The sequence below is a fragment of the Syngnathus acus genome, chromosome 6 (genome assembly GCF_901709675.1).
Source record: "Syngnathus acus chromosome 6, fSynAcu1.2, whole genome shotgun sequence".
Taxonomy (NCBI): Eukaryota; Metazoa; Chordata; class Actinopteri; order Syngnathiformes; family Syngnathidae; genus Syngnathus; species Syngnathus acus.
Window position 1 is genome coordinate 12481760 of NC_051092.1, and position 12577 is coordinate 12494336.

At 40.5% G+C, this 12577-nt stretch overlaps 1 protein-coding gene across 4 annotated transcripts in view; it reads right to left on the bottom strand.

Moving 5' to 3' along the window:
- The window catches only part of shank3a (SH3 and multiple ankyrin repeat domains 3a), a 122146-nt gene that overhangs the window by 59160 nt on the left and 50409 nt on the right, over nucleotides 1–12577 (bottom strand). For 3 of the 4 annotated variants that reach the window (XM_037254101.1, XM_037254102.1, XM_037254099.1), the window contains 2 exons: nucleotides 11525–11728; nucleotides 9573–9644 (listed from right to left, as the gene is read on the bottom strand). In XM_037254101.1, coding sequence (XP_037109996.1) covers nucleotides 9573–9644; nucleotides 11525–11728 — 276 coding nt within the window. Of the gene's footprint in view, nucleotides 1–5418; nucleotides 5936–9572; nucleotides 9645–11524; nucleotides 11729–12577 lie in introns of those variants that run through there. The other variant, XM_037254103.1, reaches the window with a different exon arrangement.

The window sequence follows — 12577 nt, forward strand, 5'->3', positions numbered from 1 at the left end:
GTTAACTGTGTGATTAGAACTCTCATTAAACACACACACACACACACACACACACACACACACACACACACACACACACACACACACACACACACACACACACACACACACACACACACACACACACACACACACACACACACACACACACACACACACACACACACACACACACACACACACACACACACACACACACACACACACACACACACACACACACACACACACACACACACAGAGACACACACTGAACTGGATCTGTTCCATGACGCTTGCACTCTCACTTTCTCTCTCTATGTTGTATGTAGCTGGCCTTAGATAGTGAATTTCTATAATCGCCACAATCCTCATCTAACAGGATTGTATTGAAAAGCTCCCTGGTACAGAAGAGACCAACTAGACTCTATGACAGCTTAGGGACTTTTTCCCGATGAATAGGATTTACTTTGTGAGGAAAAATCTTTATCCTTTTACTCATTGTGCAGCCAAAGAAATAATTTTTAGGGGTAGGGTTATTTGTTTTTTTTTGTTTTTTTGTAATGACTAAAAGCTTTGAATAACATTTCATAGACAATCACAGAAAGCAACAGCTCATTCACATACATTGAGTACACACACAGACAGAAATACTCGCGCGGGCACACGCAGATTCATAATTCATTGCACTTAAGATGAACACACTGGATGTAATATTCATGAACACAGAAAGAAAACATCCCCCCAGCGTAAAAAAAAAAAAAAAAAAAAAAAAAAGAGTGGTGTTACTATAGCAACCGCATCCATCATTAGCCATAAGTGTTACATTTCAAGCAATATCATATGTGTCTGGTTTGGACTCAACATACTGAATGAAAATATGAATTCAACACTTGTTTATACTTAAACATAAATGACTTTTGTATGTATACACAAAAGGCTTATTTCTCTCCAATATTACTCACAAATCTGTGTAAAGCGAGTGCGTCTCCTTCCTCAAAATAAACCATTCACCTCACAGGTGTGGCATTTCAAGATGAGCAGATGTGCCTTAGGCTGCCCAATATAAAGGGTCGCTTCAAAATGTGCACTTTTACTTTCGCTCTGTGTGTGTGTGTTTCTCTTTCTCGCTCTCTCGCTCTCACACAATTGGGCAAGGAGAGCCATAGTTACTGATGTATACTGAATGGTATACACATACAATATGACAACCGCACAAGGAGTAGACACATCGAACTACGTAGTCAATCTGACTAGCCACGCCCCTTAAAGGCACACTTCATCTCCACAAGAGGAAAACTTGTCTGGCTCACTGACTGACAACATGCCACTAATGAGAAGGTTGAATGGACACTTCGCCTGCATTGATGACTCAACAAAACAAAACAAAACAAAACAAATAAAAAGTTAAAAACAACATAAAATGGCCAATACCGCTGGAGGAATGTTTGAGTGGTGATGGTGGCTTTTTAAAACGGCCGTATAACTTGAGACCAATAAGCCTATTTTTCATTCACAAAAATATAAGAAACCAAAGGGAGAACAATAAGTTTAGCAGCACAGTGCACGATTGCATAAGTAAGCGTAGCGTCTAACCTCAGTGGCGTTGCTCCTTGCAGCCCTCTCCGAATGCAGCATCTCGATGCCTCCCGGGTAATGCTTTTCAAAAGGTGCTATGTATTATGTATATGTACAGGATAGATAGGAATATTATTTTTGCTGTATTTCTGGCATGCCAGGAGGTATTCTCCTTTTAGCTAGCAGTGTTGGCTTGATTAAAGGCCACAACAAAGCACAGAGCCTCTTTGCCATCCAGCGCCACCAACACACAAACACACACACCCAGCTTACTGTATGTGCCCCCCTCCAAAAGCACACATTCCGCTCCACTCTCATCTAATTCCACCCACCCGAGGGGCCACAATGGTAGGACAGCTTTGTTGTGTCCTTCCAATTGCATCCAGGCTCATTTGGCCAAAGAGACCTCAACGGATGAAATATGAACGTGGTGAATATAAGGTGTGCAACATTCAGTTGGATGAGGTTATGCAATTGAAGTATTACACTGAAGGGTGGAGCTGATATGTGTATTTTGAATATAATCATTTAATTGGGTACAAATTACAATAATTATGCCATTACTGCATTTTAAAAGTTCTAATGTAATATATTTTATAACATTCGTTAACTAACTAACTGGACTAATAATAAAAAAATACAACTATTGTCCTCTCATTAAATATGACAACAGTTGTTTGAATGCATTAGAACGCAGGCAGCAGGGATGAGGAGAATGCATGTTGTCATCACAATCAACAGAAAGGAGAATGCTGATTCAGGATTGGTCAGGTGTTTTCCCAAATTCACACACACATACACCCCACCCCACACACACAAGAGATGTATACAACACTTAATTTGAAGTAATTTAATTGCTACTTAGCACACACAGAGCAACATCCCATACAACAAAAATGTTAACTAGATAAATAAAGTGATGAATAAATAGTTTTTTAAATTAATGTAATTAATGTAAAAAAATGTCACAGATCTTCAGCGTGAGACATGCAGTGGGTCAATATTGCTCATGGCATGTTATTTTTGGGTTGTACATGTAACAGTGATGATCCTGCAGCATCCTATGGGCTTGAAACTCACGAGTGTGAGGACCACTGTGCTAAAAGCCCCGACAGCTAAATAAATTATTATTTTCACAAAATAATATTTTTCTTTTCTCCTTGTTTTGGTCAGAAACTGGTGTTTTGGGTCTACTGCTAATTATTAGAGTGGAAATTGCCAGTATCCATAAGAAATGAATGGCACATAAATGTGTTAAATGTGGACGAGAGGTTGCGTGATTAATCGGACAATACTTTCATAGGGTGAACGCAGCCTATTTTTGCTGCACCAGCACAGAAGAAGAACGAGAACAACATTGGGTGCAGTGCAGCAGAGGCAACACAATGGCCGGAAAATCTATGATCCACTATATTTGGACCTGGGCTACAAGGGGGGCTGCGGGCGACAAACGGAGAACACAAGAGGGCAGACGACAAAAAAAAAAAAAAGAGGAGCGATGTGTGTCGTCTATTTATTCAGACTGATGATTATTAGAACTCCATTGTGCTTTGTGTGCGCCTATGGCATCTCATTCCACGGCCATCTATTCAAACTTCCTGACCCAGAAAGTCTCATGCGAGTGGGCCGATGTGCCCAGAGCTTTATGACGTGAATTATGTGAGACCAAGTTAGGCAACAAGGCGGAGGACTTTCAAGGCCAAGCTTCAAGTCCTATAGCGGCCTGGATGAGTGATGATGGATTGATACATGTATGACTGACTATACACAACAAGGGTCCTCGGTATATGACGGTAAAGTTGTATCAAGGTTACGAAACAGACAGGAAACTACAAATACAACAAGGCACAGTTGGTTAATCGCATATTTACTGTTTTTTTCTGCTATTATTTCATATTTGTGGCCTAGTGATGTATTTTTATGCTAAGCTATACTGTGATAACAGTATGCATTAAAATATTAGAATATTATAATTATTATGCAGAAGTTTTTTAACCAACGTTGGGGAACTCTGCAAAGAATGATGGTTTACTGAAGAGTAACTTGTGACGTCTCCATGTGTATATGCATGTCTGTACTATACTGCCCCCTGGTGACAATGGTGTTTTAAAGCAGAAGGAGCAGAACAAGGTCCACAAAATCGAAAAAATAATGTGCCCAAAACTGTTTCATTCTTTATATTTAATTTCATAATGTCATTCCTGTAGTTTTATTTTATGAAGTACATTATTTTGTACATCATCGAGTTCTATTACGTTGATGTTTTGGGGAGGCTGGAATGGACTAATGGCATTTGCGATTTTCGATTTATTTCAATGGGAACGTGGTTATCCTATGTGAAAACGTATCCCATGTGAAACTTTAAAACGTGTATTTAAATGAATAATGTTTTAAAGCACGCAGAAGAGGTAGAACTATTTTTAAACAATTTGAACTCTTTCCTCCCGATATTGCAGACTTTCAGCGATCGTAGGTGGATCCGCAACGCATCCCTCGTAATCATGGGCTGTGTACTGTTATGATAATCAGCCGTACCGCAACACTAGTTTGGTTTCAAATGGTGTCACTGCTGTTATCACACAAATTTACTTCGTAGATGTGACTGGGGTGTATCATTAAGCACCCAAGGCCTTATTTTCCGTATGGCCTGATTCCAGAGTGTGGTGAACAAACAATCAATTTCCTCTTTGTACTCTCACATACGTACACACAGACACAGCACACACGTACCCAACTTCACCCAACTGAAGTGTTTAAACAGGACTTAAGCTCTTGTGGTGCCATAATACTTTCAGAGTCAAGTACCACTGGGTAAATAGTTCAAAGAATGCAAGGCAAATGTCGTGCTTTAGAAGTGAACCAGGAAAGTATTGATTAGTTTTATTGAATGGATTGATGTTTACTTGTATGTATAGCTATGGTGAGCAAGCTAGGTCGCATGGTCCATATGCAGCCCGTGAATGCATTTCATCTTTCCCACCATGTGTTTGCAAACTAGGCTGAGTTGGCTCTGGTACGACCCCTGAAAAAAGCACCAAAATTCTTTGTGGGTGTTGGATCTCGGACACTATACACAATATTCTAATATTTTAAGAAAAATAAATAAAAGAACTTCAATAATGATTCAATTAAAAATCTATTGCTCATAAAAGTTAAATAAAAAAAACAACCCTAAAATAAAAGTTCAAAAACAACCAGCTCGTAAAGATCGCAATGTACTGAAATGTTAAATACAACTGAACTGTACTTGGGCAATCATTCTTTTGCATCCCACGTTCCATGAGAGGTACCGCACATTTCAAAGTTTTGCTCTCAAGCCAAAGCAAAAAAAAAAAAAAAAAAAGCAACTTAGTTTCCGGTATTTCAAGGCATCTAGACAGACTGTTGGGCTGTGAATGGTGTGAGGTGAGCAATCCAGCTCACACTCTTGCACAAATGTGACATCAACGGCCGGAATTTCACACACTCAAGCCAGCAGTTGTGACAACGTTTGGAACCCCCCGAGGGACCCTCCCTGTGCCAACATGTCTGCTCACAAACAACCGGCGCCTATCCGCACTTGTTATTAACACACGAGACAAATCCACAGTGATCCACAGCCGTGGTTGGCAAAGTGAACCGGCAGAGGTGCATTAGCATTCTGGCAGGCTTTCAGACAAGACTGCACCAACTACTCGCACAGCCAACATGCAGCAGAGCAAAACAGCAGAAGGCAAGCCAAGATGAGGGAGGGGGCAAGTGAGAGAGCAGCTTGACAGGTAGCTGGGATGCTTGGAGAGTTTCTGCAAATAATCACTGACAGAAAGTGCATGAAAAGTCAGCATGCAGAACGGAGATTAAAGAGAAAGATGATTGGGCTACCTTGCTATTGACTTTGGCCTTCCTGGCTTCTTTGGTTCTCCTTTCCTTTTTCTCGCTTGCTCGTGTTCGGCCCAGAGCAGAACCCATTTCGCACACACTCGGCGCCACACACGCAACCCCGTAGGTCATCTGCGCTCCCTGAGCCCGAACGCTTTCCACATGTCCGCCGCGTCCTCCCGATCCTGCCACGGACCTGTTCCCGTCTCGCTGCCCGCTCTCTCACTGGGCTTGTCAAAGTAGCACATGGACATTCACATGGTCTCACTCACACACGAAAACACACACACACGCTCACCCCGGCATGAACGCATGCGCTGCACAGGCGGGGAGATGAGGGGGTGAGGGGGAAGAGTACGGGATGCTGGAGAGATCTGGGAGAGAGGGAGGCAAAGCTGAGAGTGGCACAAGAGGGAGGGAATGCATGAGATACAGTGATACCTTTGAAAGAAAATTCCTTAGCTGACCCTCACCCAATTTGGAAGCAAAGCTGCAAGTCGTCAAGGATGGGTCCTCAGTGAGCACCAACAACTTATCCAAAATTCACCTAATGTGTTCAAAAACAATTCACTTACACGTACTGTAAATGTTCCCATTGATAATATTTTTGCTCACGATTATCATCCCATCAAAAACTAATATTGACCCATGCCAAATTGTGACATAGGAGGTTTGGGCCCAAAGCCAGTAATCAATGTGTGAATTCACATTCATAGGCAGAACTATTGTTTGATACAATCAGGCCATCGGAGTTATCGGCGACAGCTAATCGGCGTCAAGAATGTACTTATTGGTACCAAAAAAATGAATGAGTAAATCACAGTTTTACGTCCCACAGACAGCAATGACATTGTTCCAAATTGTTTTTATTTCTCCAATCACCACATGTGCGTGTCTTTTTTTTTTACATTTGTAATTTATTTATTTATTTATTTATTTATTTATTTATTTATTTGGCTATGTGTCTACTTGTGCGGCGCCTGTGTGTGATGTAGGAAGTAATCTCTCAACGTTGATTGGCTGTTGCGACAAAGGACGGACTGGGCCTAATAATGACGGCATGCTGACAGACAGATTGACGTGCCCACCTCTTTTTATTACCATACACTAACAACGGTTGTGTGTTAAGAGAGGGATCCCATACTATGTGTTTGTGTATTGTATGCATTCGCTAAAAGATTGCCTCTTATGATGCAAACAATGTGGGAATTTCCATTCAGATGCACAATGAAGCTCTTAGAACATTCAAAAGAGTGGGCGGAACAGCGTGAGTGAAATATGAGGATATTCAATTAGAATATTGCCTTTTGTGCATTCTTGAGGACTTGGCACAGCTACAATGTTTGTTTACGCTGTGAGGCTGCTAATTATTGCAAGCGGTGGAAATAATAATATTAGAGTGCGTAGTAGGGTGAAGGCTGAAGGGGTGGCGTGGTGTCATGACCACGTTGCCAAATAGTGCGTTACTAAACGGCTTTCTACGTTCTACTCTCTGTGCCGCCCACTTTTATGTAAACTTAGCATATAAACAGAATGCCCATTTATGTTGTGCTAATATTCCATGTTATTGTCCTGCTGGCTAATCGGGACAGCAGGAAGGGTGAGGAGGGTATGGAGGGGAAAGAAAATCCTATTAATTATGACCTCATTTTGAACTTTGGCCCGCGGCGAATTAACTCCATGATGGCAAAGTAGGCTAAATGCTCGGACGGTGAATGCCCACACGCTGGTTGCATTCTCGGCCACTCTGGATAGATGTTCACGCCGTGCCAGCGGGCATCCAGCAATTGATTATGATACTGCATATCATTTGCTCAATAAAAGTAAAAGTCTTTAATGACACATCCCAAAAGCTTGGACGGATCTTGCTATAGATATGTTTCACATAGATTTTTTTTTTCTTCAGCCATTCATGTTTTTCTATAATACCTTTCACTATAAATAAATCCTTATCCAAATAAGGATAACAATTTCACATCACTGCAAAGCGGAAACTGGATGTCTAAATATGGTCAATTGAATTTTGTTTCACAAATTGGTCTATCCCCACGTCGTTTGTTATTTTTAGACATTATTAACAAATGAATAGGATTGAAAACAGCTTGAAAATCAAGTAACTTTATTGGACACTTAAACGAGCTCTGCAAACACACCCAAACGCACACGTGGGGGGGGGGCGGACTGGAGGGAGAAAGACGGTCCAATGCACTGCTAAAGCATTTTTCTGGTCTGTCTCTCTGGTCTGTTTATCCCCAACTCCACACAATGCTGCCACGCAACAAACAGCCACAGCTCTCTCCAGAAACCTCACACGGTCACGCCTCACGCGTTGTAACTTCCCAGCTGCCAACACATAAGGTCAGCTTTGAATGTGCACATTTTCTACACAGCCCATTCATTCTGTAGTTGCTACAAAAACATACATTATCCAGTGATGGATAAAAAATGGGCCCATAAATGAACTTAACTTTCCAGGAAAGCATTTAAATAATGTACTTAGTGAAATATCCCACTCGCTGCCACACGAATGGAATTGGCCTGGGGCGCTGATCTTTTCCATTAGGGAATGAATGTTGAGAAGTGCTACTTTTCCTGCTGTTTTTCAAAGTACGTTTATGCTACTGAATGTATTACCGATGAAAAAAAAAACAGATTCTATGAAAAATTCATGAGTGAGTTTTACATGAAACGTAGCTGTTCACAACTTGCGTCATCACTAATTGCATAGTGTCAAAATGCTAAAAAGAGACTTGTGAGGGTTTTTTTCCATAATGGAAAAAAGAAATCAGTGTGTCTTAACTAATTTACGTTACCCAAAGAAAAATGTGTTCTGTTGCTGAACCTACCTAAAGACAGAATTTCTGTTTTTTTAAACAGAAGAAAATAATTTATACTTCTTTGCATTCTGTAGTTGGTTCATTGGTGGAACATGGGTTAGTTTCACCCAAAACACTGGATTCTGGTAAAAAAAAAAAATTTTAAAAAAAAAACAGTAGAGGGGAAAAATAGTTTTTGGTGGAAAGAAAATAAAGAAAGAAAGAAGTGGAAAATTACAGTGGTTCACAATTTCAGTTGCCGAATATAAACATTGAAGACAGTAAATGAGTTTCTCAAAGTCGCTTTAAACTGAATTCAATGCAAAAGAAAGAAGCTATAGGCAGAAAAAAATCAAAAATATTAGCAACAGATTTAGTTGAAGAACTGAAGTTAATCCCTTTTCTGCATTCTTGTATGGAGTTCAATATATGTCCACTAGTTGACCCCAGTGAGCAGATATTTCTGACCATCTGTCCCGCCTTGACTTCTGTTGCCTTTTTGTTGCTAGAAAAAATAATAATAATTTGACTAAAATGCCTGCTGTGTCTGTTCATAAACATTCAAACAATTCTCTGTGGGGGTGGGGGAGCTCACTCTGCCTGAAGTCAAGTTAATGAAGAACACTGCTTAAGTACAAATGAATATACTCAGGGGCACACTGAACTTTAACTGTCGTTTTTTAACAGAAAAAAATATCTCTGATGCACACTGATGTGTTTTAGGCTGGATTTACGCTGTAATTTTGTGCCACAATGCGAATACAGTGAGTAGAGAAAAACAAATCGGCATCACCCCCCACCCCTTCCAAATATGGATAAAAGTCTGATACTTATGGCGATCTCTGTCATTGCAAATGCAATGTAAATGCATAGATTACATATACAATGGATATAAAAAGTCGACAGACCCCTGTTCAAATGGTGTCTTTTTGTGGGATAAAACATGAGACCAAGATAAATAATGTTTTCACTGTTGATGTGGCCTCTAAGTTGAACAACTCAATTATTAAAAATCAGTTTGAGAGAAATAAGAAATAGACAATTGAGATAATGGAGTTGCACAAGTGTGCACACCCCATTGTAACTGAGGAAGTGTGTTCACAATATACGTACCAATCTCAAACTGTGTACACACCTGCCACCATTTAAAGTGCCTTTCACACTAAACTCATATAAAGTTCAGATGTTTTAGGAGGTTTTCCTGACATTTAGTTGCTGTTGTTGTTGTCTAAGGTCCCAATTACAGATGAAGAATAATAGCGACAAAGCACGGTGCCACCACCCCAGGCAGGATGCAATGATTCCAACACCAAAAATGACTTTACAGCAGTGGGCTCTTACCTTTGTGTGGAGCTTAGATAGCTGTTTCTCATCCAGGTAGGACTGAGTGTATACACGTCTTTTGTAGCGGAACTGAAATGCAAACAGAGGTGACTTAATACAATAATGAACAACAGCGTGGATGTCAGCTTCAATGTCAACAAAATACACCAATTGGGTGCCATACACATAACTAACTAAGACAAATAAATACCCTCCGAAACAATTACTGCAAAAGCATCAATACACTGGAGATACGAAAGCTCCCTCAAGCGGTACGCAAAATAATCACTTAATTAAATAAACAAACAATTTACATTTAAATTGTTTTGCAGCATTATTGTTCAAACTGTGCACAATCTTTTCATGGCTTCTTTTTAGAAATTTGAATAAAGAAAACGATAAGACCGTAGTTTAAAGTTAAGGTCTGTATAGTAATGGTGGCGTTAAAAAAATAAATACAATTTTATTTAGGGCTTTACACACTTTGGTTGCCAGCAGTTTAAAAATGAATGGCTGCGTGTTGAGTTATTTTAAGGGATCAGTATATTGACACTTATGCAAGCTGTACACTGTGTGCTATTTCTTCAATGTTGACCCATGAAAAGGTGAGAAAGTATTTACATGAGGGTGTTACTCACTTTTGTGAGATAGCCATTAAATAGGAATTGTGCACTTGAACCTGTCGCGCAAATCCGGCCTTCACCTCTTTTATACCAGCAGTCAACACCAGCAAAATACTCCATGGAACAAATGGTGTTGAACTGATCTCATCCTGTCAGTCAGGACGCTGCCGCGGGGAAGTAAGTGTGGGTCAATCAATGACACACACAGCACGACAACACTTTAACACTCGTAAAACACACAGTGGCAGCCGTGAGGCTTGAATGGATGCTTTTTGCACACACAACAATTAAAGGAAAACTGATGTAAAAACGTGACTTAACGATAAATGTAAATAAACGATACATGTATTGGATGTCTTGATAATTTGATGCCACTCGCTTTTCTACATCCAGCCATCTATCATTCATTTTGCATGAATCAACAGTGTAAAAATATTTCCTCATACAGCTGGGTGCTGCCACGTTAATTGATGCAAATACAAACTCAAAAATAAAAATAAATAAAAATAAATACAAAATAAATAAAAATACACACACCCACATTCTATAAAGATAGAAAGAATCTCAATAATGTAGTTAATTACTAATTGATGGATTGATCGATAATGACTGCTTCAGGGACAAGAAACCTTCATACTTATAGTCCCTAATTTACAATGTAAGATCAGACCACTATCAGCAACAATGATAGTGAATGATAATGATGAGTGAATAATTACACATCGGCGCCATATCTCAAAAGATGAGGGCGTGACATTCATCTTGATTTAGCCCCTGGTTGTAAAAAGCTGCAGGGAGATCAGAAAAGCATGTGACGTTTTTATTCCGCAGTCGTGACACGTCTTTATACTAGCTAAGTTTCCTGTTGTGATGGACCACCAATCCGACCAATTCAATTTAGAAAATAAAATAGTAGAAGTCCTCTTTAAATTGTGTTCTGTGTCACATTCAAACGTCAGCACATACCTGCCACAATTATAAAAGCGCCTGATAAATCCCTAAAAGAAGTTCAGATGTTCTAGTAGGCTTTTTACCATTTCCACGGTTACAAACATTAAGGAAAAATGGTTCAAAATGATTAACTTGGTCTCATTTTTTTTTTTAAGTCATGAATTTCTTTCATCATCTTCTTATCCTCTCATTTCTCTTTCTATTCAATGTATTTTTATTTTTCAGTAAGTCTTGTGTTAATTGGCCTTTATCTTTGCTCTCCATCTCTGCTAACAATCAAGTGTTACCCTCATATACCGCATATATTTCCAGGATGTCACTTTTGACACTGCTGATCATTCACAACCACTCAGCCCGCCTGTAACGTGTCATCCATAAACTTGATCGGTGGCCTACCTCCAGATAAGGTACGGGGGCGATGGATGGGAAGGGGTATTCCCTCAGCTGTCGCTCCTCATCCAGAAACTTGCCAGCCTTGCCATTGTATGCCGGCTGGAACAAGCCATAGTTGAGCACGTCCTTTAGGCTCTGGTTGAGTGTGCACAAGATCCGCTGCTTGGAGCGCCAGATGGAAGCGTCCACGTTGAATTTCATGCATTTCTGTCGGAACCACAGGGCAGCGTCAGTCACTCAGTGTCAGTTTTCCCCCCAGATAACGCATGATGAACTTTAAAGGAAACAGACTGACGTGCAGGTGAAGTATTCTTATGGAGGCTTCGAAATGGCATGACCCTAAAATGGCATTCTCAAACCAAGCCTTTTTTTGTGTGTGTGTGTGGTGGGGGGGCGGCGACTCAGGATAAACGGTTCAAATTGACTAACCAATCAGACAAACACTTGAATCAGTTTGTCTTTGAAGGAACCAGACCATAAAAGAGACAACCGCCCGAATGCCAGACTTCTTGTTGGTTTCACAGTGTCCGAGAGACATTCCCGTGGTTCTACTCCTGATATCATGACAGACATGATCCAAATATGCAGTGCAATCACAGTACAAGCTCACATTAAAGAATAAGATGAGAGGGCAGACCCGTTTTCATTTTGTGTTTATAAGGTGTTCAATTACACTTGAAAGAATGTGTCTTCTCCACTTGGACAGCCTTGCCCAGCGTAGCGATGTTTGACGAGCAATGCTGACTCACTCCCTTGCTTTCCTCCCGCTGCCACGCCATTGTTTACATGCTCAGCTCACCGCGCAGCGTGCTCCGCGTATTAATCAGTGTCCCGACGTGTCGGACTAGTTCACACTCTGGCGGAGAGTCACCCGACTGTGACATTGCCTTCTTCTTCAGTCTTCCTCCCAGCTCTTCTACACTTCATTTCTTCTCATCATTTATTTTTTTTATATCAAAGGCCTGCTAGTCTCCTCAATTTGGGGCTGCGTTGAAAGATGATTGGATGGGAGAGGAGGTGATAAACTGCAGGTCAAGGAATGGCAGATACTTCAGC